Raw genomic sequence first — 26,690 nt, 5'->3', positions numbered from 1 at the left:
AGACCCAAACCTGACTAAACCAGATTTCAGGCCATCAAGCATGATCACCGACGACGAAGCTTATTCTATCATCGAATCCAATTGCATCCGCAACGAAACGAAGAACTCCAGCTTCGTCGTTATGGACTGGCTGGGGTAGGGTCTCTATCCCCACGCAGACCCACCGCGGCAGATGGAGAGCTCCGTCTGGGGTTTGACAATTTGCGGGGAACTGACCGTTGATCAATCGCGCTTTGAGATAAGCCCGAGGTAACAATAGAAACGTGGGGGTTGCCCGTATTCAAGACCGCTCGGAATAAAGCCGGACTATTGCATACGAGACAAAGCTGTTCTGTTACGACACGATTGGGTAATGCGACAAGTGTTCGGACAAAGGCCGAAAATAATGGGCAAGAGTTTCACAAGGAATAATAGGTGGAAAATCCATGACGGCGGTGCCGATCCTGCCTGATGAAGAAGTTGGAGAAGAAGTTGGAAAGGTTGGGGTAATAAAGTATAAGTCCAACATCTGTGGACAGCGAGAGGGTGGATACGCCATATTAATCTTGAGTAGCAACCGACGAAGGGTGTCCTTCTTCTGATAACCTATCCTTAACTACATTAGTTGGCATTCTATCTGTCATGAGGAACACGTACAGCATTCGGCTGACTACCGGCCCAATCAGAGCCTAAGTAAAGATGGCAGGAAATAACATGCCAACCATAGACTGGACATCACAAGGTGTATAGGATATGTCCTGTAGAATAAGGAGAACAATCTCGGTTCAAGCATCTATATCGCCTTAGGCTTCCAACATTGTTGCACAGAGTATCTATCTATTTTCGCCAATTAGATTCTGGAGTGCCCTCTATGCTTCGTAATAGCATGGCTGCCACATCATATACTCTTTTGGCTTGATCCGATTCGGTTTTCAGAACCCCGGGTACCAAGTCATTGATACTTGGTGTTGTAACTGCTTCACCTTGGTTCAGATGGTCCGAGGATCGGTCCCAGTTCCATACGAGCAAAAGCTCCCGGAGACTGTCGCACCTAAGTCCCCGTCCCATTTCGTCCAGGGGGTCTGGATTATCTGATGTTAAAGATTCGTCTGGTTGAAAGGTTTCGCCATTTGCGATATATAAAGGAGTTACGCCTATTATAATGATATCAAAATAATCGTCGAATGGCCTGACGATGCTTGGTTTTGACGCCCCTTGTAAGAGACAGACAACATCTCCAGGCTTTACGGGTTGTGCTGAGACCCGTACGGTCCATGTAACGGTGCCTGGTTTGATGCTGTGATTGCAGCGACTTCTCGGGTTCTTGGTGTATTGAAGCGATTGCATCGAGTTGTTCAAGTCAATGTGCACATGCTGTCTGTCAAATCGAGACTTATCTCCGTACGCCGCAGAAACCCTCCCTAGGCTATAACCCATGCCCTTGATCAACGCTAACTCCTTATCAGGCCAAGTTTCGATCGACACGCTTTGCGACAGAACGTGCCTAATTATTCGCCGGAAGAGGACCTCCCAAGGGATCTCATAGTGAGGCAACAAGCCCACTGCCTCTAGGTCATCGCAGCACATACCAAGAAGAGCAAACACTTTATCATGGCGTATGGTGGCCTTGTGGGAATGATACATATCGAGCAACTCGCCCAGAGGGCGTCCTCTCTTGTACATTCCTCCGTAACCCGGGCGGAATATTGCTCTTCCTAATAGATAAGTGACTGGGCGTACGGAATTGATCAAGCTCTGCAGCCTTGGACATCTATCATCTAAGGCCTCTATGCCGCGCACACCTGAGGAAAATGCGTAGCCATTCATCTCCATAGGGCCACATTTGACCAGGACCGACCGAGCAACTCCAACCTCTTGAAGAACCTGTAATCTTGTTAATCAGGTTCCCCAATATATAACCCTCGCTCAGTGCTTTCCCTTACCCATACCCGTCGGAACCAAGGACGTTCTAAGAGTGCTATAAGTGCTGTATCGTTGAAGTCTACCAGCAGACTCTCGCCTTCCGCAGCAACTTGTAACCTCGCCAGCGTCAGAGTGCTATCATTCTCCTCTTCTCCAAGCCAAACGATAACATTTTCAGCTTTTCCATAGATATTAGCCATCAATTGAATCTGCTGCTCTTTCTCTACATTGCTTTTTTGGTCAATACATATAGCATCGACCCACAGCAGTCTCGAAAACCGTTGATATCGAAGGCGCGACAGCGCGGCATGCAAGTTGGACGTGACTTCCAAGGCGTAGCTGTTGACATATATCGAGGAGGGATTCTCTGTGGAACCCCAAACATACGATAGGGCTTCGTAGGCTTGCCCCTTGCGTTCTTTGAGAGGGTGCTCAATGAGCTCACATTTAATTGGAGCAGTCCGGTCTTTGTGCGGTAATAGGCGAAGCATGCGAATGGTGTTCTGTCCCGGCGGCAGTGGTGTATAATTATAGGGAGGCATGTTGTCAAACATTTTCCCCTAAAGAACATCAGTTACAACCCAAAAAGACGATTGTGGGGTAGCAGAATTTAGTTGGCATCTCAAGGAAGGCTGATGTTAACGAGAGAATCAACAGACCCCGCCAAAATCGAGTCCCGTGCACCAGCATAATATCCATCAATGTCGATAATTTTATTATAATTCCTAGTTTCTTCCAAGAACATACCCTATATTGATCTCTATCCAAGGTTACAAGAAATAATAAATCAGTAAACGTCAATGGCCATATACAAGTAATAATACAGTCGCCAAATGCAAAACTCCAAATGAGCAGCGGCCGTTTAACGACGCCGTTTCTGTCCACGACCGCGTCCTCCCTGTCCTCTCTGGCCAGAAAGAGCAGACTTCTGTCGGAGGTAGTTCGAGACGATGTTCTCAACGCTGCGCATATCGTGTCTGGGTTGTCTATAGGGGGTGAAACAAAGTATGTTAGCAAAAGTCAAGCACAGATAGAACACACCAAGCTCCCAACAATAAGCCATATACACACCTCATGTAGTACAACCTGGCTCTTCTCTTCCTCTTCTCTGTCCTCTGTACGATTTCCACGCTTTCAACGTTGGGACTGAAAACCTTCACCCACATCTCAACACCGACTCTAGTGAGCTCATTACGAAGCAGGAACGTAGTGTCAATGCCGCGCAGACGAATGCTAAGACAAACGCCGGAGAATGGGTCACCGTTCTTAAAGGTCACGCGCAAAATATCGCCGACCTTCACGCTACGTGGGTTTCTTCTGTAGTCGAAAAGTGCTTTGCGTTCACCAGTGGGATCAAGGGCTGTCAATTGAGATTCTGTCACTGCTGCCACGGGGTCTTTGCAAACCGTGCGGCTTGAAGGCGGAGCCGGGTAGACTTTGAGCTTCTTGCGGCCTGTTCAGGGATGTATTAGCCATCTTACAGCAGCCACGGGGGTGGAGCAGAAGGCGCAAGATATACCATTGGTAGGCTGCTGGCGAGGAGGTATTTGAGAAAGGAACGACTTGGGCAATTTGCTCGGAAGAGGTACGGGCTCTTGTTTCGGAGTGTACACAGTCGTGAGAGATCGGCGAGCGATTTGGGACGACACCAATGACTGGGGCTTCGCGATAGACCTTAAGCAGCCCAGCTGCCGCAGGATTGGTGAAAAGGTCGCCATGGCTGCAAGAATCGTGGTGCGCGGAGCAGCTGGCAAAGAGAAAGATGCGAGAAACAGACGGACCTCCGAGCGTGAAGTTTGCGGACCGGCAGAATTTCCGCCAAGCCTCAAATTACCTGTTTGGGTCAACGTCCAGAACTCGACTCCAGGAACTTTTCTGCCGCCGCGGACCAGCTTGCGCTTCACGTTGTGTTGATCTAATCTTTAAGTTTGTACAAGCGGGTTTTGCTTTTCTCTAGGAGGGTTCTCTAGGAAAATCCATTACGTTCAAATACTCCCGAGCCCTGTATACATTCAATAAAATGGCGCAAAACGCCATTGGAAGGCTCTTCCGCGGCCAAAGTTCCAGCACCCTCCGTCAATCCATTGGCACTCTCACACAGACGCGTTGCTATTCCTCGAAAAATGGTGCGATTGCTCGCTGGTCATCCTTCGTTGCCGTCAAACTAACTTCTATATTGCAGCCATCCCGACCTTTTCCCCGACTTCCTCCGCCGAGCTGGACCAGGCCCTCAACCGTTTCCGCGAAGAACTCTTCATACCGTTCGGACTAGGCACGCAGCAAAGGAGGTTAATGTTTCGTCAGAAGTATGCCGACCGTCTGGAGGAGGAGCCCGTCAGCGTATCCGTTGGCGAGGATGAAGAGCCATTCCTGCTCCGCCCTATGGACCCGCAATCAAGGCCAACGAAGAAGGAAATCGTGGATGTTGTCACACTCATGCAGACGACAAAGGATTGGCAGAACTTGATCCCTTTCTTGTCCGGATTACGGATGTCACATCGTGTCATTAAGACCGACCGTTGGGAGTGGTTGGTGCGCCGGGCTGGCCAGGCTGATGCTCTTGGTATTATTCTCGAAGCCGCGAAGCAGAGCGAGCGGACTGGTCTTCGTCTCAACAATGTGAATATTGTACAGCGCATTTTCTTCGAACTCCACCGCAAGGCCCAAAGAGGGGAGTTCAAGGATCCCGAGGTGTCGAAGGCTTTCACATTGGCGAAGCAATTTGTCTCCCTGATGGAAGCCCCCGAACACATCGAACATAACCTCCAGCTGGACCCTAAGAGGAAGCCATTTGTCATTGGTACCCTGCTTGAGCTCAGCGCTGCTCGTGCCATTAACGAGCTTGGTGGCAACGATGAAGGTGACCTGGTCCGTTCCTATGCTCAACGTCTCCTGGGCAGCTGGTCTTTTGGTAACTTCAGTCGTGACACTAAGAATTGGCACGAAGTTGACCACGTGCTGCAAAAGATCGTGCCCATCTACAACGGTATGAAGCTTGCCCTCAAAGTCAACGGCATTTCAAATGATAAGTCTGTCGCTCCGGGCTTGAAGACACGCGTGAATGAGCTGGGAACTTTGATTGCGAACCAGAAGAAGGCTGCACCCGAGAAAGCTGTGCAACGGCCAACGTCGGGTCTTGAGCAGAGTCACCTTTTGCATCAGGCTTAAAGCCTAGTTTCTTTCTACACATTGTCTATGAACTGTATATTACCACTTAGAATCATTTGGAGCTGTATGTTATCTCAATTTGAAAATGAGCTATTTTCTCCTTCGGCAAAATATACCGCTGCGCCTGACATGTTTGGGGTACTTCAGCATCGAAATGGATAGAGGCAATTTAATTCTCCATACAAAAAGTGCAACCGAAATCAGCCGGTAACGTAAGTCATGCAGCCGCGAGGTCAACGCTAAAAACGATCAGATGTTGTTGCGCGAATTCGCGATTTAGCACAACTCTAATGTGTTATCGTCACGGATGCGGCCTTGCGCCGTCAGGGTGGTTTTCTCAAGGACAACGGCAGGGCCGGAAACAGTAATCTGTTGGACAATCATTAGCTTAGTGAAAAGACGTAGCGCAAGTCCATTATAACAGTATCGCATACCTGTCCCTCGTTTTCCTTGTCTTCAGAAACACCGGTGAGAACAATTTCAACGCTACTTAAAGGAGCTCCGAAGTGGTTCTGGCCCTGATAACGCCTATAGTCGAACACGTTCGTCTGAGAGACAGCGCCGGCCACGCCTGGACCAGTCAAGGCGTAGACCACACGAGCCCCAGTAAAGATCTTCAAATCCGTCAACTGTCCGGAGGTAAGGCGAACATTGGGATCGGCGTCCGCACGATGCGAGATACACAAGAGGCGAAGCTTGTCGAGTGAAAGTTCAGCCATCGGTCCAATGTTGGCAACCTGACTGAACATGCCATGAGAAGGCATGACTCCAGCATCTAGCTTTCTCACGTCAAACCAGCGAGCCAGGGAAGAAATGATACCAGAGTGTGGCTCCATGAATTTGTTGTGGTAATCGGACATGGTGCGAGATGAGGCAATAACTACAGTCGGAGATACTCCAACGGTAGCCAATGCGAAGTCGACACTTTCCCCAGCGACAGAGTTCAGTGCAACGGAGGCATTCGAGTACAGAGCAGCCATGACCTGGCATAATGGGTAGGAGCGAGAGAGGGAGTCAGTCGAAAGCACCAGATCACTAGAGTTAAACCGCTCATTACGAGGTAAGGAATAAGTCAAGCCAGCAATGGCCGAGATCAAGTTCTGTCATACTGTCAGCCTTGAACCAGTATAGGATAGGAACTCCCACCTCTGGTTGATACTCGATGAACTCGCCTGGTCCTGTGGCGGATGGCCAAACCGTGGTAAGGGAAGGTGAGGGGCTATTCGGCTCCCAGCTGGGAACATCAAGCCCAGCCAAGTCCTTCTTCTCTTCTACTACCTCGTGCCAGACAGCAACCTCTAAAGTACCTTTAACGTCACCAGGTACATCATTCCAGTCCATATGCCTACTACCAAGCTTCGCAACCCAGATAACCTGAGAGAGTTGCTCGTTGCTCTTCGCTACAAGAGACAAATCAAGCGCGCCAGCCTCCGCAATCAATACATCTGCCTGAGATTTCTGCAGGAGGGTAGATAGATCCTTAGGGTCAAGGTTGTGAGGAATAAGGATGACCTTAAACCCATAAAAAGCACCGGCTGTATCAGAGCTTCTGTCAGTAAGCAGTCATAGGGCGCACGCAGGTCTAGGAGCTCTAACCGAATATTGAGGCCAAAAGCTCAACCGAGTCTGTAAGACAGACGGCAACTGTTTTAGCCTTGGAGGATTGCAGGAGAGATCCAATGACATTGATCTCTTGCGTTACTTGTTCCAACGACTGCTCTATCGCCCTTCTTCCCAGCACAGTATAGATCTTTCCCTGTTTACCAGATAACTTGCCGTCCTCTGCAGCTCCACGAACAGCAGTTTTCCAGACATCGCGCAAGTCACCTTTTCGTCCAGCGGTCCATTTCGGTGCTCCGGGGTCTTTGACGTTCAGTCCGGACCGAAGGGGAAATCCGTGTGGGGTCTCAAGGCTGCGGTAGGCGGCAGATTCGCCAGGCTGACGGACGGGGAAGGCTGTTGACTGACGGGCCAGCAAGAATGGGTGAATGTCTGGCTCCTTGGACGTAGCAAACGAATAGATGAGAAAGGTGATAATAGTCCCCGCGATGAGAGTCGTGTATATGTTCCAGTCAGCCAGGACGTCAGCGACCAATGTATCTAGCTTGGCCACTAGCGACGTTTCCGAAGCCATTTTTGGTTTACTTATGATCGACAATACGTCGTCATGTAGGATGTGAGATGTACTGAAGAGTGAGGATCCGATTGTTTCCTTATTTCCCTAGTAAGGGCCGGGTTCTAGGCTGCAGTTAGATGGTGACGTGACCACAGCTGAGGGTAGATGTGGAGACATTTCGCGGGTCCGGCGTTTAATACTTCAAAGTTACCGAGCTACCTGAAAACTCCGCGTCAAATGCGCTTGTGGCAGTGGTTGCCAGTGAGCAGGACGCACCGATCATCAAAACAAGCACTGTCCCACCTCAGCGTTCGAAGAGCTCGTCGCGCTGCCCACCACGATATGGTTATGACCATATTTGAACTCATATAACTACTTAACGCATACACAAATGCTCGGGTGACTTTTTTATTCGACAGCGTCACACAGGTAAGTTCGGTAAGTTTAAACACCCCCAATTCAAGGTAAGTTCTCTGGATCTCTTTGTGCAATACTGAGAATATCATACTCACACCTGCGCAGTCTATCTCTTTTTTCCCTTTGCTTTGTACTTTACGTCTTCGTACACATCAATGGCTTCCCTATCCGCCCCCTCCACCCCTAGGGCAGCATCTTCGCCTGTAGCTACTTCAGACGAGTCTCGAACACCAGGAAAATGGCGACACCCACAGTTGAATGAAATAGTCCGGCGACAGAATGCTGGAACATTTGGAGATAGTAATATCAAAAGAGTTCTGTGGAATGGTGCCGCTCTGCTAGCAACCTGGATCTTTGGCAACACCTTTAAATCCTAGTGAGCAGCGACATGGGAGGTTGATTATGACATGCAGACTAACAATTCCGCTACAGTTCTCTTCGACTCGAAGAGTCCAGCCAGTACTCTACATATCCTGATCTTTCCCTGCTTGTGTTACAACTTATCTTCGTCCTCAATATCCTCGTGGCTCTATACCCTCTCATCCGCCCAAAGGACAACCTCTCCGATATCCCTCTCACTCCTACGCAACGCGCCCTCTTAGGACTTGATCCATCCGCCACAGCACCGCCGACGCCGGGATCTACATACATTACTCCACCCAAATATCGGCTCTCTGGATCGCGGGCAGCAAGTCCGGCTAGCAGAAGTGCATCGCCTTTGTCGACCAGCGCTAGCGCTTCTGGACGTAGGGTATCGTCGGGCGCATTGTTTTCGCCTTCTACTAGTCCATTGCTCCACAAGGCTGTTTCAAATGGAGGAAGAGAAAATGGGCGGAGACCGAGTTTTGGCTCTCCATCACCTCTCGGTCGAAGCTCACCTTTTCGTGAATCAAGCTTTCGCGAATCAAGCTTCGGATCGAGTATGGGTCCTGCGACTCCGTCGCCAGTAGGGGGGAAGCGTGTCAATCTGGGTCTGAGCAACAAGTGGCTTTATGAGCGGAGCAGGCGCCTGTCAGCGAGCAATGGTAGTCTTTGAATTACTTGCGTTGGTGTTCGGTGCATTAGGGTGGAGACAATCATATATTCATATGTCCTGAAGGGCGTTCAGCAAGCACTGTGTCCTTTTTTGAAGAGATCGATTTTTCAATGTGCATTTTAGGCATTATATTTTTATAGAAGTTTTCCCTTATTGAACAGGAATGTATAAGTATGACGCATTGGAATTTTCGGAAATAAAAATTAGCTGATAAAAATAAGCATGGACCGCACAATACGCAACTAGGCAGCTTTTTCCCACGTTCCCCAGTTCATGTCGGAGTCTCCGCGGGTCTAGTACCAAGTTCTAGTTCCCGCTTTATGCATTGGCCCAAGAATGCCAACTACCTCCATTGACATTCATCCACACGCGGCACTCACCGATTGGAGTATTTTCCAAAGCACCGTTTTTGAAAAGCGTCATATTCAACCCTGAATTTCGATCATCACAATTCGTGACTGCATGAGGCCGACATTTCCGTGAAACACAGGCGGTGGCTTCACAATGGGAGCTTCGGAGTCAAAGCTAGTCTTCAAGCAGGGAATTTTCCGTCTTTCAGAGGAGAAGGACATTCCTGCCGACGATCCGTACTGGGCCAGAGTTCGTTTCCCCATCTCCTTTACCGGTGCGGAGGTTCCTTAGTATCTCTGACTTTTATACTGTAGTTCTGGGAGCTCCCAGAGTCCACCGAAGATGTCTTCAGTTTATTCACCCCCGCCGACATACGACGGACTCGCGATAACGCACTATCCAACTTTGAAACGCTATTGCTCTCTGTAACATCTCGTCTCAGTATATTAAAGAATCATCCCTCGTTTCCAGACCCTGAGCTTGCTCCCGACCGTGACGCCCTTAACTGTATTCGCATCTTGACCCGTATCCTCCCTTTCGTTTACGAAGCTGAGCACCTGGAGGACTGGGAGGACAAATTCTTTTGGGGTCGCCGGAAGAAGAAGACAAGAGAAGCACAAGTGGCAGCCGAGATACTCTTTGATGAGGCGCAAGCTGAGGAACCACGAACGTCGCCAGGGCCCAATGATTATGAAGAGGTGAAGCCTTTGGCTGAGGAATTAATTGATACACTTGTGGATCTTCTCTTCTACACAGACTTCACCATTCCAAAGCTTCCGACGACCAAAAGCAAAGTGTCCTATTCAATATGGCAGAGCGGTGTCGGTTGCAACACATCTATGGGCTCGAACAAAGAACTGGAAAACAACCGCTGTGAGATCATTCGGCTATTACTTACCTTAACGGGAAAGGCAATGTACATGCCTTCAGGTAAGTGCTGTCGATTTGTACCAATGATGGCCTCAGCTAACCCTCTGGCAGGTTTGTTGCCAGTACAGGGCGTCAAAGCCATTACGTACATTGCAACATGCCCTGATAAGCAGGCCGTTTTAACACTACTTTGTTCCTTACTGAACACAGTACGTGTAACCTTTCATTTCGATATCCACATATAGAACTTTGCTGACACCCCTAGACCATCAAATATAACCCTGCTTCCTGGAGGGTGCCCTATGACCATGTTGTCTGGAAAGATCCTAAGCAAATATTAGTTATATATTGCTTGCAGTTTCTTTTGGTGCTCCTCTTATATCCAATCCCAGAAGATGGGCGCGGAGCTGCACCAAAGAATTACTACCGCCATTACTTCGGAAGGCTACATAGGCCGCAGGACTTTCAATTCCTCGTTGATGGCATGACCAGAATCTTAAATCAGCCAGTGGGTCTTGACCACCTTCTTTGAGTGTTTCTTTCTGCTTACGCCACGGTTTCCAGATGCAGGCAACAAATTCCTACCTTCCCGGTAGTCAAAAGACTGTCAAGTGGGCACCCGAGATGATGATGCTCTTCTGGGAAGCTTTACAATGCAATAAGCGATTTAGATCATTCATCATTGACTCTAACCGCTCGCATGACTTCGTCATTCTTTGTATCTTCTATGCTATTGTATACAAGTCTGACCCTTCACAGCAAGGCGTGGTCAGGATGTGTATCTTTATTACACAGACAATGAGCGTCGAACCCAATTTTGGAAAGAGTCTGAACAAGAAATTCGAAGCTCAAGAGACGCTTCCACAAAGCATTCGTATTCCTGGTTTCAGGGGATCTTATGCCGACTACTTGATCATGGTTTGTCATTTTCTATTCTTCAGATTGACTGGTTCAACTGACGCAAGTAGTCCGTTCATACCCTGATCACCGGAAGCAAAGGCAAATTAACGGCTGTCTACCCTGCGCTGCTAGCAATCATCAACAACATAGCTGCATACGTCGAAAACCTGTCCCCAGCTGCATGCTCCAAACTTCTGCAGCTCTTCTCGTCAATGTCTGCCCCCAGCTTCCTACTAGCTAACGAGACGAATCATGCCCTTCTTTCCTCAGTACTTGAGTCCATCAACGCGCTTCTCGAGCATCAATTCACCAGTAAGTAGTACTTTTGCTGCCTTTCTCCCCAAACAAGTCGCTGACCTCGGCAGGAAATTCATTCCTGGTTTACGCCATTCTTAAACATAGGAGACGTTTTGAGGCAGTTCAAGAATTTACGCTCGAGAGCGGACAGCAGGAGATAGAACGCCAAAGTGAGAGACGGAAGTCGGAAGGCGGGTCTTACGATTTTGTTTCCAGCCCGGTTCTGTCGGCGACGGAAGATGATCCTCACACAGCTTCTGGAGCGCGGTCGCCGTTGGGTCGCATTCCCGAAGAACACAGTCCGTTTGCAATTGGTGGGGATGATTCAGACGACGAGCGAGAAGAGCAAAAGACGCCGGCCCAATCGTCTCCGTCTGTTCAGAGTTCTCGTAGACCTTCAATTTCATCTGCTGTCGATGAAAGCGTGCCCCTACAGCTACGGGGAATGTCCGAAAAAGCACGGGGCAAAATGCCTGCTGGACAGCCATCCTTTTCTAGGCAAAATAGTATGACTAGTCAGAGTAGTATGTCGGCGGCCTTTCCAACGGCTCCCAATGGTTTCACACCAACTGTAGCTTGGGTAAGCAATCTTCCGTTTCCCGCACATCGCTCAGCCTACTGACGGCAGAATGTTTAGCTTGAGTCCTGGCTCCCAGACTTACCACTCCATACTATTCTTACTATCATTTCAGCCATTATGCCCCACATCCCTGAGTCCGCTTTACAAAGTACTTCTAGCCCGGAAGCTCGGACTCTAATCAACAATCTCCCCTCATTCGCGGAAGAACCAATGATCCAAAGTATCATCTCAGAGCCCCCTCCGACCCGTGTACATTCCTTTGAATGGTCAGCTCTTTCTATGGGCTGGTATGAATCCTTACTGTGGGGATTCATCTTCTCGAGTGAGATGGTCGTTGGCTCCGCTTCGGGCGCCACGCCGGGTACTGTTGGGGTGTGGAATGGAACCGGCGTCAAACTGTTCAAGGTCCAAGAGGCTGCAGCACAGGGGCCCACGCTGCTTGCTCCAAAGGGCGCTGTAGACGCTGTTGGCAGTAATTTGGTTCAACGAATCGGAAACCTGAGCCTCCGGAGGGCCAGCACGCAGGATTCTCAGAACAGTTCCAGGGCTCCATCTGTTCGGGAGGTCTGATATGCTGTTGTTTGAAGCTCTTGTCTCTTCCTAGCAGGCTGGATCGGTGTCGTCGCGTTATTATACAGAGCTGAGCTTGTTTTCCAATGATCTTATTTATGTTCATCTTTAATGATACCTTGGTGGCGTTTGCAATCAAACATGTTTTTTATGAACACCCATTGGGTATATAGAAGTGCTAGTCTCTTCAATATTATATCGCTCTACTTGGTCTTTCCTTTTTCCTTTTTCTATGTCAAGGTTTAGAAGTTCACCTTTCTATATTTTCTCGGTAGACGGTGACTCAATTGTAGTGCCAGGACCATATATTGTTTCAGACTGCAAGACAGGGGAGGGAAATAGATGATATCAAAGTCTACGCCTGACTATGAATTCTTAAATGTTACCGATATTCTCGTGTAAAACTGGAGTCCTTCCATTGGGGGTTGGGGTATACTAAATGTTCTTGGCCACGTGAGGTCGTGATTGGCTGCGGACCACCTCTTGGCCTTCATTTGATTCAATTTCCATCCCATCAGACAACTAAACAAACAACACAACCAGTGTAAACCGTTCATATAAATGATCTGATACATTTTCTGAGAGCTGTTTGCATACTATTTACCTTTTCTTGATATTTTCAATTAGCCCAAAGAGAGCTGTCTGCAGGTGAACATGATTCTTTCCCAGCCCTTCCTTGTCGCAGCATCGGCAGCTCTCCTATCCCCGGGACTGGCTGCTGGGTTTTCGACTGAGCTTCAGAGTGTATTGAAGAACACGCATGGTGGCAATGAATATGATTATCCCACCGACTTTACCAGGGGTATATTGCCCGTGAGTTCATCTTAAATTATGCTGCCATGGAGGGACGTTTTGTCAGGGGTTTATCAAGGCGTTTTGGAAGGGAAACTTGCTGATAAAATCCGTTCCGACTATTTAAGATACCAGTCCACTCCCACAAGTAGGCCACAATCATTTTATTTGTTCTTTCTCTTTCCACTGCTATTAACTTGCCATAACATAAGCAATTATTAACCATACCATGGCAGTGATTACTGGAGAGATATTCCCTTTTACACTGGTACGGCCGATATAAATCTCCTCGAGGAAGCAAGGCTAACGCCATTTAGGTCTTTCCAAGGGCTGTGTCTCAACGGAAGCCGATGTATGGCTTTATAACGGTACACTTTACGTTAGTTTTATGATTGACGCCTAGCTCTACATGAGTGACGTACATTGACGCCAACAGGTCGGGCACGATGAATCCTCCTTGACTGAGGAGCGAACTTTTGAGTCCCTCTACGTCAATCCAATGTTAGACGTGCTCAAGCGCCAAAATCCCCAAACTCGATTTGTGACTTCACCCACGAAAAAGTGAGTTCGATGAAGTAGCCTTGCTATTTCTCCTGGTTGCGGGTATTAACATTGCACCAGTGGCGTCTTTGACACTACTTCTTCGCAAACCCTTTACTTTTTCGTTGATGTAAAAACATCAGGACCTGAAACATTCGAAGCTGTTATCTCTGCATTAGAGCCACTCCGCAAAGAGGGCTATCTGACCTCGTTGAAAGACAACAAGACAGTGACAAGTGGACCCATAACCGTCATCGGGACAGGCAATACGCCCCTTGACATGGTTGGACCGGTTGCTAATCGCGACTATTTCTTCGATGCTCACCTAGATGAGCTAGAGGAAAATCCTGAGATCACGTCCTTGATCTCCCCTATTGCATCTACTAGTTTCCAAGAGGCTGTGGGCTCAGTCACATATAGTGAGGATGGTGCTGTTTTGAGTGACGAGCAGCTGGCTACCCTTCGATCCCAAATTAGTACTGCAAAGGAGAGGGGAATTGGTGCTAGATACTGGGAGACTCCTTATTATCCGATCCGAATCCGTAATGCTGTATGGAGGACGCTTCTCCAGGAAGGTGTCGCTTTGTTGAATGCTGATGACCTGGATGCTGTTGCGGCTTATTTCTGATTGTACAATATATACATATGCGCATGATATGCCATTAAGGTATGAGTTTTATACTAATACATTGAAAATAGAGTGATTAGAACAGCGATGACTATCGCTGTACTTGAATCATTATTTAGCCATGAGAACTACGGTGATGTAGCCGGTAAAGCATCTTAGAAACTACATGGTAGAATCTCACTAATCAAGATGTGACAAAAAAGTAAACAGTTTCCCTGACGATCAGCTGAAAAGGGCCTGTCCGCTGCACGTGACCATCCGTGAGGCTTCTGGACCAAAGGAAAAATAGATCATAAAAGGAGTAAGCGAGAGATAAATAGGAAAAATAACGCGCGACTATTAATTCTAATCCCTGTCTTTATATGAAGCCTACAGTCTAGTTCTCAACAGACCCAATGTCTAAGGTTGATGTTGATCTGGGAGATCTCTTGGCCAAGGTGCTCCCCACCGGTGTCAAGGTCACCATTCGCCATATCTCGTCAGCCCCTACCCCATGTACAGCGCTCTTTACGCCTCCTCCAGGGGAAGAGTCCGAGTCGACATTTTGTGAAAACCATTTTCTCACGGTCTCCGTGAATGCCGACGAGCATGATGGACCCGAGATTATCGTCTTTGGAATCGAAGTTCTGGTGTACAGCACCGCGCATTTAACGACTGTTTTCGTCTCCAAGGCCGATTCTACTGGATTCCTGCACTTACTGAAGAATGCACCGAAAGTTTCGCTCATCAGGCGCATTTCTAACGGCTTCCTGTCTTTCCTGGTGCAGACACATCAACGGCCGGGCGTTCGGCTAGTAGTGTCATTATTCGCACGGGCTCAGAACCAGTATCTGTTCCCAGGCAGCATCGAGAATTCAGGAAAGCATGTCCTCGACGATAGGGGTCTGATCAAATGGTGGTGTCGCGTCGTCGACCCCATCTTGCGCGAGTATGAGCCGGAGTCAGGATCCCACGAGAAAGGTCTTCTTGACCGTGCCATGGAATCCGCTAAAAGCTCCGCGACAGCATTCCTGATTGTCCCAGGATGCGACAAATTTGAAACTCGAGGCTTCTTCCCTGGCACCGCAAAATCAGATGATAAAGAACGCCCCAGATGGCTGAACAGCTACCCGCTGCATCAACTGTGCGACAACACCAACGCGCCTCCCCGCTGCTTGGTTCCTCGTTTTCCAGATGATCCGAAAACGCGCTTCCTGCTTAACCTAGACGATGAGCTACCGCAAAAGTTGGAGGCGGCGGGCTCAAAGGAAGGCGCTGGGCAATGGAGGAGCGTCAAATCTCTAGACCAGTTCTGGGAGATGATGTCTTTCCGACAGGAGTGTTCTGCTGGACGACTGGTAGGATTCTTGTGGCTTGTAATTAATCCTCCGGGGCTTGTCAACTCGGTTCAAATGACAAGCTCTAGACCTGTTTTCAAAGAGAAAGCAGAGGGTTCCTTGACAACCACCGTCCCTGTATATGACAAGGTGGATTCAAAACCTACAGGGACAGCGGTGTCTGTTTCTACTGATTCCCAGTCTTCGGACACTGCCAAAGATTCTACAGCAGAGGCAACGTCAGGTGGTCCTGTACAAGACCCATCAACCCAGACAGGCAGCTTATCTTCTGAGACTCATCCGAAAGTACAGCCGAACACAGACCAGAACGCATTCTATTGGCCAGAAGCAGGCCGCGGACATGCTGTCATGAGTGAAGAAGATTACAAAACTGCGATAAATTTCCTACTTGAGCAAGACTTCTACAACGAAAAAGTTTCTATAGCCAGCACCAAGGCATGGAGTGAGAAAGTCGCATCCATCGTGGACCAGCTCTGGGTCGGTCAGCAGGTGACAGGAAGGAACACGTCTGGAGAGTCTGCCGATAAACATGCTCCAACTACCAACATCATCAACACTGGATTGGTTCGAAAGCGAAAGAAAGATGAACCAAGCCAAGCGACAACAGCAACATCAGCTCAAAAGGAAGGGTGTGAAGGGAACGGTACAGTCTCAACTGCAGTAACAGCAGAGGCTAGTACAACAGGGACAAATGAATCACCCGGAGTCAATGTGCTTCAAGCAAACTTGATCCGGAAGAAGAAGAAGGCCTAGCTCAGATAGCAGATGCCTTTCGCATTAATTGGAGTTGTAATCGGGATTATGGGACATTTCAGCGATTTGGGTTCTTCTATTTAGGGAAAACAAGGCCATTAAAAGGTATATTCAAAACAGCGATTGGTCTTTGGACATTTGTCTTCTTGATACTATTATTGGGTCTATCGCTATCCGGTAAACTGGAAGATGAGATCCGTGGAACCGATAAATGACGGTGGACGGGCCACATGGACTGAATACTTGAGGCGATCAATTCAATTCCTTGAAACGTGTAATTATAAAATTGGTTTCGTGTTGATTTTGACGCTTCTGAATATCTATTCTCAAATTTCACGCAGTCATATCGGGACTGCTATGCTATGTAAAACAAACTCGAAACATGAGAGAGCTTGTTCGATGTGGCTGAAATTACAGGAATCCACCGCATGATGAACCGACCCATAAATATGGACGCCGTCCGCTGCATCCGAATGGAACAACCACGGAACTAATTTAGTTCATAACTTTTCCCCGTTCGGTTGTTGCGTGGCAGCCACCAGAGAGAAGGGAAAAAAAAAAAGCAAAGGTTGAAGGTCGAAATATCGTGGGAGTGTTAAGGCCTCCTGCAAAGAGTCAACTGACCGCAATTGCTCTCCGCACTTCACTTCTCCAGCTTGCCCCCCGTCCATAGAATGTTGTTGCGACGTTGACACTACATCTTTTCTTTGCCAACCGTATTTGTCTCTCACCGCATCGATATCCGCCTATGCTAAAGCTTCAATCGCGTTCGATCTCCCTCGATTTTGGACCGACCATTAGCCATGGCGGGCTCCAGTGGTCTGTAATCGTGGGTTGGGGGTGTCTGATCTGGTATACAACCGTGGTCTTGGTTTGTTATCTGGGATACTTTCAAATGTAAAGCTTCCTATTCGGCGTTTGATTCCCTTTTCCGATGTGTTTTCTCTTCTCTATTGGGTGTTCTAAACCTATGCTTACTGTAACACAAACTAATGCGGTCTCAAACAGATGGCGATACTTTCTCCAAAGACCCCGGAAATCCCACTCCGCAACTGCCTCCGACGCTCCCCATGTTACCGCGATCCGACCCGTCAAAGGCCTCGAGCCGAATCTGTATGATTGTCTGGCCTCGACCTTCCGTCAGGACTATCCTGCCGACAAACTGACCGTCTATTTTTGCGTCGCCTCTCGAAGCGATCCTGGCTACCCAACCCTGCAAAAGCTTGTATCTGATTTTCCCCACGCCGGTGCACGCATCTTCATCGAGGAAGAGGATCCTTTGCTCCAGCCAAATGGGGAATGTGTCTACGACCTGGGACCAAATCCAAAGATTCGGAACATGAGCCGGGCTTATAGAGAGGCGAAGGGTGATATTGTCTGGATCATAGATTGCAATGTTTGGGTAGGCAAAGGAGTCTGTGGGAGGATGGTCGACCGGCTTTGCGGACTTGGTGCTACTTCGGGCAAAAAGTACAAATTCGTGCATCATTTGCCACTCGTGGTGGACGTCACTAGCGGTGCCAGTTCGACAGAGGAGCAAAATGCACTAGTGGAGTCTTATACCAACGGCGATGCAGATTCAAACAGCGATGTGTCCTCAGCACCGACTATCTCCAAACACGAACAGGGCACTCTTGCAACAGGTGGAGGCCGTCTAGAAGAACTGTTTCTTTCGTCTTCTCATGCCAAAATGTACACCGCAATCAACACAGTCCTCATCGCACCCTGCATCGTAGGCAAATCCAACATGTTCCGGCGGTCGCACCTCGATTATCTGACAACACCGTCCCCTACCGATCCCCACAAGCGCAACCCCGGTATCGATTACTTTTCCGACAATATTTGCGAGGATCATCTGATCGGGGACCTTCTCTGGAAGAATCGCGTCCGCGAGGAGAAGGAGAAAGGCGAGCGTTTTGGCAAGCATGGCATGGTCTTTGGAGATCTGGCTATTCAGCCTGTCGGAAACATGAGCGTTGGGGACTACATCGCACGCCGGGTTCGTTGGCTACGCGTCCGCAAGTTCACCGTTCTCCTAGCAACCTTGGTCGAGCCGGGCACGGAGTCCTTGCTGTGCTCGTGTTACGGTGCCTGGGGAGTAACCACGTCCTTGGCTCAGTTCTTGCAGGAAAAAGGGTTCTGTTGTGCAACTTATATGACCACATGGACTGCCTTCTTCGCCTTTTTCTTCCTCAGCTTGGCGGTCTGGATACTGACCGATTGGACGCTGTATATCAAGTTACATTCCGCCAAATCTGTTGAGCTCGATGAGGACACGCCATCCTTTGCACGGCCTCCGTCTGGCTCTTTAACCAGACGAACATTTTTTCAGTGGTTCTCAGCGTGGCTTGGACGCGAATTCTTGGCCCTCCCCATATGGATCTGGGCCTTCTACGGTGGCGTAACTGTTACTTGGCGCAACCGGCGATTCCGAGTCGGACTCGACATGAAAGTTCGAGAGATTGGTAGTGAAAAGACACCCCAGCCTAACTCCAAACAAGCCCCAGTCGGTCAAGGGAACTGAAAGATAGATACGTGGGTCATAGCACTTCGAAGGAACGAGGGACGAATGTACGAATATCACTGAATGAAATCGTTAAAAAAATATAAAGAACTTTTCTATCCAATTCCAACAGATCTATAAAAACAATAAACAGCGTAAATCATTGCGTCGACACCTCCGCAGCAGCAGGAGCATTCTCCCCAGCACCAGTTTCCAATTCACCACCCTTCTCCGAACCCAGCAACCACTCCGCGACCTGTCTCCCCTTAGACATCTTCCCAGCATCGCCTTGAACCTTCTGTGCCTCAGCCTCAGCCTCTATTTCAACCTCGACCTCATCCTGCTCCTCGCCCTGCTCCTCAGTCGACCAATCAGCCCTCTCAGCAAGGAAAACAGCATCTAACCCAGCATCATTCTTAACGGAGATATCAGCACCAGCCCCAACAAGCGCTTTCACGCACTCCAGATGCGTATTCAGCGCCGCCCAGTGCAACGCCGTGTTCCCCGAGTGATTACGGTGGTTAATAACAGCCGCAACCTGAGCCTGATCCAGCTGAGTCTCACCCTGAGTGAGCACTCCCAGGAGGAAGTTCAAGATTTCTGAAATACCCAATTAGCCTTTCCCATCTAATCCTAAACATCCACTCCCTGAAACCCTCCCCAAAACAAACAACCTTAACTCTCCAGAAGAAAAAAAAGAGAGAGAAAAAGAGACAAGGAAGTACATACCCTCATTCCCATTCGCCGCAGGAAAATGCAAAAGGCACGATCCCGAACCACCCTCCTCTTCAGGCTCGGAGTCGATCGCCGACGCTACGATCCAGGCCTGCGGGCAGCTGTGCTGGGCGCTCAAGGCCGCCAGGTCGGACTTGAGGGCCTCGAGATCGCCGGCGCGGGCGTCGTAAATGAGGTCGTCGATTGCGTCGACGGTTAATGTGATAGGGGTCTTTGTGGACATTTTTGCCTCTCTGTCTAGGTCTCTTGACGCTTTTGAGATCACGTGCTTGTGACGAGTTTGTTCAAAGTCTGTGTGACTCTTGAATTTGGGATTTTTGGGTATCTGGGGGTTTGTTAGTGGTTTCTTCTGGATGGTGTGGTTTTTGATGGCGATGGTGGGGTGGGATGTTATAGAGGTTTATATGTATTTGATGCCCAACAGATGTCATATTAAAGATTTATTGAAAAAATAATTGAAAAAGGGAGATAAGATGGTAGATAATGATGGAAATTCGATCTCGAAGTCAAAATGCGGCTTGCACCTTTTGTAGAGTTTCTATCATCTATCACATCCCCGTCGCCTTTTTTTTTTTTTTTTGTGATAGTATATCAACCCCTCAGTCTTCAACACCCCACATATGCATATATGAGTGGCATGAGTGCAATTTTTACACGGGGGTCTTTGGTATACGGGGCATAGCGCATTCAGAATAAGAAATTCACATACCTTGATTATATATATATATTCTTGAGGGTGCTATACTCGATTTTGTGAAGCATCGGATGGTTGCTGAGAACTTTGATGTCGGGTCATGTGATCTGGTGGATCATTTGTCGGCATTTCATATCTGAATTACTCTCATCTTCATCTACTCTGTTTAGAGCTCGGTGAGCAGTTACGCGAGGGATGGAGCAGATAAATATGTTACATTTATTGTCAGAAATGAAAGTACACGCTGCTCTATCGTATGCGACCCATGAACTACAGTACAAACGCCCAAGCCCGTCCGTATAAAACAAAAGGTATCTCAATGACAAGACATCGCCTGTGGATTGAATCCGGTCAATCGCGTAGCCATGCCCTTCGCTTTTCCTCCTTCTTCTCTCTTCGTTTCTCCTTGAACATTTTTAGTTCCTTTTTGGTGAGCTTTTTAGCGCTCCGCTCCGCCCGCAGGCTCCTTCCATCGTGGCTATTGGCCGCAGCATCCACATCAAAGAAGGCATTCATCTGCCGGTAGGATTTATTCTGATCATTATGGTTCTCGGGGTTCTGTGATTCATTCTGCCATCGCCCGGTGAACCTGTTGAACGCGCCAACCGCAGCGTAGTGATCCGTACCGGGAACCACGGCAGATATATCCTCGGGCGGCTGCTCATACTGCTGGGCGTACGGAGCCGTCGGATCGTAGTCACCGTGGATGGCAGGGTTATAGCCACCTACCACCGGCGCGGGCTTCTCCGGGGACGGAGCGCTGGCTTCTACGCCAGGAGGACCTGCTGGCGCCGGCGCCGGTGCCGCTGCCTCTGGCACGCGAGGGTTGTCCCACTGCGACACGCCCGTGTAGCGGTTATAGAAGTAGTACGCTCCAACGTTGGCATCCCAGACAGGTTCCCACCCATCGTCATCACCGGGAGGAGCCTCGTTGGGAAGCGGTGGTGGGACCTCTTCATCTGGTAATGGTGGCGCTGAAGCTTCTCCTTCCTCCTCTTGACCGTCCTCACGCTCAGAGGCATTTTCTTTATTTACTTCTTCATTTCCCTCACGCTCTTTTCCTTTTTGTTGTTGCCCTTCCCTTGTGTCCTCCGTGGGCCTATCTGGTGTCTGTGTCCGGTCTCCTTCGGGGCTGTTCTCTTCCTGGGTCACTGGGTCATTTCGCCCCTCCGACGAGGATGCTGACGGATTGTCAGTTGCGTGCTTGTGGGGCATCTCGGACATTTTTGATTAGCACTTCTTGTTCCCTAGAAAGGGCGCGTCAGAGCTGTGGCTGAAGTGCAGAGATACTGCGGGTTGAGTGTGAGTGATTGAATTGAATTATGCCGACGCCGTATCGCGACGACGCTAACCATATCGGGACTAGCCATCCTTCTTCCCCAGTATATCGTATCGAATATGAACATCATGATCATAATATCTATACGATCCTCACATCTGACGAACAAAAACAAATACCAACAAAAGAAGAAGGAAATAAAGAAAGAAAAAGAAAAAAACAAAAAAGCAATGTCTCCCTAACCCCAGTAAAACCCCCACGTAAACAGAATAGCCTACTAAGCTACTAATCACTCCCAATTAAAACACCCTCCCCCTTCAGAGCATCAACAGCCTCAGCAACCCACTCCTGACACCGTCTCAACGGTTCCCGCGGATACAACCTCTTCGCCCCTTGAAACTGCTTCTTGGGCACCGGCACGCCCTCGCAAATCCCCAAGACGCGCCCGTACTCCGCGACCGCGACCACACCAAGCTTCTCCTTGCCACAGAACCCCGGGATCTCCTCCGGCGGCTGCTCAGCCCGATGCTCGGAGATCATGCCTTCTTGGATATTCCCTTTGACGTGGTAGAGGTGGCCAGTGGAGGGACCGTTCTCGTAAGTCTCGACGAAGATAGCGTGGTGGTCGCGCGGGAGGCCGCTTTCGGCCATGAGGTAGACTGAGTAGGTTGCCATTTTGTGTTTTTTTTTTTTTTTTACTCTTTGGCTACTTCTAGATTCGTAGGGTGGGTTTTTGTGGGGGTTTGGGATGGTTTTAGAAAGAATAAGTTTACTCGGTAGGAATGACAGGAAGGTAGTATTGGTGGTTGTGTTTGATGGGTTGGATGATTTCTCCGGCCTATTTAGGCAGGTGTCCATGCCAGTGACACTTTAACGGGATGGCATCCTGGGTATGGCCGCCGTCTTGGGCAATGCCGTTTGCTGTCATTTTGTTGGCACCTGTCAGGTGATCCGATGCTACGTACACTGAATAGTTACCTACACTAATGTAGTAGTGGCTTCTGAATTTAATTTACTTTTAGTGATGAGGATATTTCAAGCATTTGCTAAGCTTGTGTGGCTTTTTCGGGTGGTGGTGCTTGATTTGTATGTACAATTTTGAGTTGGATAACACAGGTAAACATTCATGGATAGTAGTATGTTTAGGAACGGAACTGGAACGGTGATGAATGAGAATCTAATTCATGTATCTCTAGTAGGAATAGTTAGCTGAAATTTACATTGTTGATTCTCTAATTTAATTCTTTGCTTGGGTTAATGCATTTTATGCTGCTATATCTAAATCAAATTACTATGGGTATCTTCAGTCAAGATTCAAAGAGGCAAAAGAAGAATAAAAGAGATTCTAACATACATGAAACAAAGAAAGAAATAGGATCCAGTGAGAATACTCCATTCATAACCCACTACTTACATCCTTAACAGAAACTTCACGTGTATATTGACAGCCTGAGGCCACTCAGCAACAGGCAAACAATTCCTGCCTGAGACAGCCCAGGCACCCCAAATCCCAACCGCCTTTAACACCTACAGTCCCTCACCACAAGTGACTCTCTCGCCAGCCATTTTAACAAAAGTGAGGGCACATAGTAATCTCAACCACCGCGAGCGAGGGACGAAGTTGACCCCGAATTCAGGATGGACCAAATCCTGCTCAATCGACCAAAACAAACCAAAGAAGTCCGACGCATGGGTTCATACTTCGTCCCAGAATGCGGATCCTTTTCCCCCTAGAATACGAGACCCGGTATTTGCTGTTCTTGGAAGTTGGCGCTGAGTACAGAGAGTGGCGATCAATCTCTGCGGCTGGAAAGGCATTTGGCCGGGGTTTAATTTGGTCGGGGTCCATTCAGTCAAGGGATAGGGAGACAAGGGCCATCAGGATAACTAGATAGCCCTCACAATGTCGGTGTAAGAATTTATTATTCATGGAAAATTGTAACCATAGTGATTTTTCTCTTAGCTTGAAGCAGGTAACGTAAGCTGGTGCTGTGTAGAGCGGTCTAAACATCGGTGTTTACTCGGCGATACTGATGAATCCCCATGTTTTCGAGGGAATCTTGATCTTGCATTAATGCACCACGGCGGGTATAATGTACGAGACCACATTAGCTTATGTAGGGGGTCTTACTGGTTTTGTTGTCTTTGTTGTTGTCGGTGGATGGTCTTGGAGAGAGTATAGGAACTGTGGAAGGCAGATGTTGGTGCTGGTTGAATGAACTACAATCTACAAACAGACAGTTAGATACTTCAGTTAAGATAAAAAGATAATCTCAGGCTCTATCAAGTCTCTAGGTATATTTTTGCAGTGGTAAGGTAGCAATTATATTAGTAATTTTATGTATGGTCACCTTGTATAGTACTATGAAAGGTTTCAACAACATCAATAGCACCTTTACATTTACAACGATATATAGTAGCAATGTTTACAGTTCGGTGTTAAATTTGATAAACTAGAACCATAGTCTACACTTTTTACAAAAGAAAGATAGTAATTAGAAGTCATGTTAATGTAAGTGATTATTCTGTATAGCTAGTACCCTACAACGTATACCCGTGTGTTCATACCCCAAAATATATATATTCTCATATCACCACCAATACTGCACAACCAATCTATACACTGTACTATTTAGGAGCATATATCATAATTTTTTCTGGATGAAATCCTAATTCATACACTACTTATGTCAAATCTACAGTACTTTTCTCACAACGGCTTCGCTGGAAAGTCATAGACTCATAGTCTTAGAGGTCCATGATCTGGTCACTATACTACCTAGTACTACCAGTAGCGTCTAGAGGCCTACTCAAACCTCATCAAGAGCCTCAGGAACACGAGCCCTGGCATGCCTATTGACCAGTAAGAGAGACCCAAAGCCCGCAAAGGCCATCGTGACATGCACAGTCTCGTGATCCCACCAGCTCTTACCAAACGCGGGCACCAGACCTGAATAGATGACATCAGAACTGAACGAAGGAGACATTCCAGTCATTTTCTTTTGCTGATCCGAAAGTGAGTGTCTGAGGGACAGTACATTTCCCATGGCTATGCCGTGGGTCATTAAACACTGTCTGAGTCGGGTGAACCCGGCGGAGTCCCTACGAAATCCCTACGTAAAACAGGAAAAAATGAACTTGGACCGTGCAGTAGTAGAGTTCCTAACAGTTGGACAGGCAGATAGTGGAACCAGTGCCAGATGTTATGGAAGTTCCCTGATTGCGGAAATTAGACAGCAACTAGTGCGGTAACCCCTTGCCTGTACCCCTTGCCCACATGGGCGTTGAGAAGCTGGTGAGACGGGGATACCGAAAGGGAGAACCAATGAATCCGCGGACTTTCGTTGCCCGGACCATGCACTGCAAGCGCCCTGCAACTTTACTTGTTAGTTCGATCTTCCGGTATGGCTGTTGCATGCCGCACGAGGCTCAATGGACGATAGCTACGGCCTACCGCACGAGGTATACGATTACTTGGTCATGAGGTAGAAGTAAACAAGTCGTGTGAGTGTTGGACCTCGTCCGAGTTGCCTTATGTCAATGTCATATGTCATTGGTAGACATATTTTTCTAGCTTCAAAAGCATAACTTAATGTAACGTAAACGGCTTCGTCGAGGGGGATCTACGGGTTGCATAGCGTTCAACAGGGTCAAGACAGGAGGAATGAGACACGGTCTTGTATGCAACGCAAGATGAAAGTTCTGTCCTGCACGGTTGTGGTATGCTGCAGGACTGGCATCCCACTGCTCAGGCAAGCATAGGGAAATTGTTTGGTAGATCCATACCGTTGGCTGGGGCAGACGTCTTCAGGCCCAAGGATCTACTATCCTACGATGGGGGAAGCAGTGAGATGGATGAGGGCCATTCCTTGCGTGTTGCATTCCTGGAGGAGTGGCAACAGGCCTCATTCTCCCTCGAAAACATAGCGGTCGAGTGCAAATGAGGGCCTTGAAGGTAGCTCACAGACCACCAGATTTGTCTATATAAGGAGTCGTCTTCATCGACCAAATCAGTTCTTCATCAACACTCTCAATTCACTCTCATTCACTCTTCACAGTTCAGTCTTCTCCAAGACAAGCTTCTCTCGCTTACAAACTTCTCCGAGTCTACCCTCGTTCAAAACCAAAGCCACCATCACAATGCAGTTCTCCGTCGCCGCTGTTCTTGCTCTGGCTACTGCCGTTGCCGCTCTTCCTCCTGCCTCTGGCACTGGCGCTGGCCAGCAAGTCGGACACTCCAAGAACGACTTCCCTCTCCCTAAGGAGTTGACCACCAAGCAGGCCGCCGACAAGTGTGGTGACCAGGCTCAGCTCACCTGCTGCAACAAGACCGTCAAGACCGGTGACTTCACCCAGGTTGAGGAGGGTCTCCTTGCTGGCCTCCTCTCCAACCTCCTCGGTGCCGGACAGGGCTCCCAGGGTCTTGGTCTCTTGGATGAGTGCACCAACATCCCTGTTATCCCCATCAGTAAGTATCTAGCAACATGAGATATAGCCAATGGCATACTAACAAAGCTTAGTCTCCATCGCCTCTCCTCAGGAGAAGTGCAAGCAGCCCATCTCTTGCTGCCAGAACACCAAGTCCAGCGCCGTAAGTAGAATCAATGCACAATATACCCAGCTTTCACTAACAATCACAGGATGGCGACCTCGTCGGTATTGGTCTTCCTTGCATCGCTCTCGGCTCTCTCCTGTAAGCGATTGCATTCGCGAAAATGGTAGCTCGAGGAGCACGGGATGGAAAATGGCTATGAAATGTTTCCATAGTGTCCTTTTCTGTGTCCTGTACTGGCATCTCGTGTCGTGGAACCCTCGGAGTGAGAAGACTGTTCTGTTTGCATTCTGATTTTGATGTGCAGCCTCATGTTCCAGCATTACCACTGGAAATAGTTCATGGCTAGCCAGCTTAATAAATAGACTTTTTATTTGCTCAACCTTTTTTCTTTTCCCATTGTAGAATTGTAGTTTATCATTTATTCCGTAGTACTTTTGGAATCCTGTTCCCGTCTACCAATTTATCTGCAGTCCAAACTCCTTGAAAACCATCATTTTATTACTATGCACCCCGTTTATGTTGTGCCGGACGGGCTCATTCCTCTTTTATGAGCAAGAGACTTGAGTCTACCCTTGATAGTTCCCATATTCGCAGAAGAGATGGAGCCAACCTATCTCTTGAGTGAAAACATTCCACTGTTCGCATAGCAAGTCTTCTATAGTTGTTA

At 48.3% G+C, this 26,690-nt stretch overlaps 13 protein-coding genes across 13 annotated transcripts; 7 read left to right on the top strand and 6 right to left on the bottom strand.

Moving 5' to 3' along the window:
- Positions 1–1,766: 1,766 nt before the first annotated feature.
- On the bottom strand, positions 1,767–2,456 carry AO090020000574 (HET domain-containing protein; the record flags this gene model as incomplete). The annotated part of the gene is made up of 2 exons (XM_023237933.1): positions 1,767–1,781; positions 1,923–2,456. The coding sequence occupies 2 exons, from the start codon at positions 2,454–2,456 to the stop codon at positions 1,767–1,769; spliced, it is 549 nt and encodes a 182-aa protein (XP_023092900.1).
- A 308-nt stretch (positions 2,457–2,764) lies between these two features.
- AO090020000575 (mitochondrial 54S ribosomal protein bL19m) lies at positions 2,765–3,620 on the bottom strand (the record flags this gene model as incomplete). The annotated part of the gene is made up of 3 exons (XM_001824818.1): positions 2,765–2,888; positions 2,974–3,355; positions 3,422–3,620. 3 exons carry the CDS (start codon positions 3,618–3,620, stop codon positions 2,765–2,767), a joined length of 705 nt encoding a protein of 234 aa, XP_001824870.1.
- A 302-nt stretch (positions 3,621–3,922) lies between these two features.
- AO090020000576 (uncharacterized protein) lies at positions 3,923–5,070 on the top strand (the record flags this gene model as incomplete). Its single annotated transcript, XM_001824819.3, has 2 exons — positions 3,923–4,028; positions 4,085–5,070. 2 exons carry the CDS (start codon positions 3,923–3,925, stop codon positions 5,068–5,070), a joined length of 1,092 nt encoding a protein of 363 aa, XP_001824871.1.
- A 276-nt stretch (positions 5,071–5,346) lies between these two features.
- AO090020000577 (uncharacterized protein) lies at positions 5,347–7,204 on the bottom strand (the record flags this gene model as incomplete). Its single annotated transcript, XM_001824820.3, has 4 exons — positions 5,347–5,439; positions 5,505–6,170; positions 6,217–6,605; positions 6,667–7,204. The coding sequence occupies 4 exons, from the start codon at positions 7,202–7,204 to the stop codon at positions 5,347–5,349; spliced, it is 1,686 nt and encodes a 561-aa protein (XP_001824872.1).
- Positions 7,205–7,758: 554 nt separating this feature from the next.
- Positions 7,759–8,639, top strand: AO090020000578 (uncharacterized protein; the record flags this gene model as incomplete). Its single annotated transcript, XM_001824821.3, has 2 exons — positions 7,759–7,979; positions 8,036–8,639. The coding sequence occupies 2 exons, from the start codon at positions 7,759–7,761 to the stop codon at positions 8,637–8,639; spliced, it is 825 nt and encodes a 274-aa protein (XP_001824873.1).
- A 504-nt stretch (positions 8,640–9,143) lies between these two features.
- AO090020000579 (Hid1 family protein) lies at positions 9,144–12,207 on the top strand (the record flags this gene model as incomplete). Its single annotated transcript, XM_023237932.1, has 7 exons — positions 9,144–9,239; positions 9,305–9,811; positions 10,126–10,368; positions 10,425–10,778; positions 10,829–11,072; positions 11,126–11,637; positions 11,695–12,207. 7 exons carry the CDS (start codon positions 9,144–9,146, stop codon positions 12,205–12,207), a joined length of 2,469 nt encoding a protein of 822 aa, XP_023092901.1.
- A 1,291-nt stretch (positions 12,208–13,498) lies between these two features.
- Positions 13,499–14,167, top strand: AO090020000580 (uncharacterized protein; the record flags this gene model as incomplete). Its single annotated transcript, XM_001824823.3, has 2 exons — positions 13,499–13,560; positions 13,621–14,167. The coding sequence occupies 2 exons, from the start codon at positions 13,499–13,501 to the stop codon at positions 14,165–14,167; spliced, it is 609 nt and encodes a 202-aa protein (XP_001824875.3).
- Positions 14,168–14,254: 87 nt separating this feature from the next.
- AO090020000581 (H3 histone acetyltransferase RTT109) lies at positions 14,255–16,257 on the top strand (the record flags this gene model as incomplete). Its single annotated transcript, XM_023237931.1, has 2 exons — positions 14,255–14,312; positions 14,558–16,257. The coding sequence occupies 2 exons, from the start codon at positions 14,255–14,257 to the stop codon at positions 16,255–16,257; spliced, it is 1,758 nt and encodes a 585-aa protein (XP_023092902.1).
- A 970-nt stretch (positions 16,258–17,227) lies between these two features.
- AO090020000582 (putative ceramide glucosyltransferase) lies at positions 17,228–18,781 on the top strand (the record flags this gene model as incomplete). The annotated part of the gene is made up of 1 exon (XM_023237930.1): positions 17,228–18,781. One exon carries the CDS (start codon positions 17,228–17,230, stop codon positions 18,779–18,781), a length of 1,554 nt encoding a protein of 517 aa, XP_023092903.1.
- Positions 18,782–18,920: 139 nt separating this feature from the next.
- On the bottom strand, positions 18,921–19,718 carry AO090020000583 (uncharacterized protein; the record flags this gene model as incomplete). The annotated part of the gene is made up of 2 exons (XM_001824826.3): positions 18,921–19,360; positions 19,490–19,718. The coding sequence occupies 2 exons, from the start codon at positions 19,716–19,718 to the stop codon at positions 18,921–18,923; spliced, it is 669 nt and encodes a 222-aa protein (XP_001824878.1).
- Positions 19,719–20,540: 822 nt separating this feature from the next.
- Positions 20,541–21,413, bottom strand: AO090020000584 (WW domain-containing protein; the record flags this gene model as incomplete). Its single annotated transcript, XM_001824827.3, has 1 exon — positions 20,541–21,413. The coding sequence occupies one exon, from the start codon at positions 21,411–21,413 to the stop codon at positions 20,541–20,543; it is 873 nt and encodes a 290-aa protein (XP_001824879.1).
- A 340-nt stretch (positions 21,414–21,753) lies between these two features.
- AO090020000585 (uncharacterized protein) lies at positions 21,754–22,326 on the bottom strand (the record flags this gene model as incomplete). The annotated part of the gene is made up of 1 exon (XM_001824828.3): positions 21,754–22,326. The coding sequence occupies one exon, from the start codon at positions 22,324–22,326 to the stop codon at positions 21,754–21,756; it is 573 nt and encodes a 190-aa protein (XP_001824880.3).
- A 3,282-nt stretch (positions 22,327–25,608) lies between these two features.
- On the top strand, positions 25,609–26,165 carry AO090020000588 (uncharacterized protein; the record flags this gene model as incomplete). The annotated part of the gene is made up of 3 exons (XM_001824829.3): positions 25,609–25,936; positions 25,989–26,059; positions 26,109–26,165. 3 exons carry the CDS (start codon positions 25,609–25,611, stop codon positions 26,163–26,165), a joined length of 456 nt encoding a protein of 151 aa, XP_001824881.1.
- Positions 26,166–26,690: the final 525 nt, after the last annotated feature.

The sequence above is a fragment of the Aspergillus oryzae genome, chromosome 6 (assembly GCF_000184455.2).
Source record: "Aspergillus oryzae RIB40 DNA, chromosome 6".
Lineage (NCBI taxonomy): Eukaryota > Fungi > Ascomycota > Eurotiomycetes > Eurotiales > Aspergillaceae > Aspergillus > Aspergillus oryzae.
The sequence above is the reverse complement of the archived record's forward strand: the minus strand, read 5'-3'. Positions and strand labels throughout refer to the sequence as shown.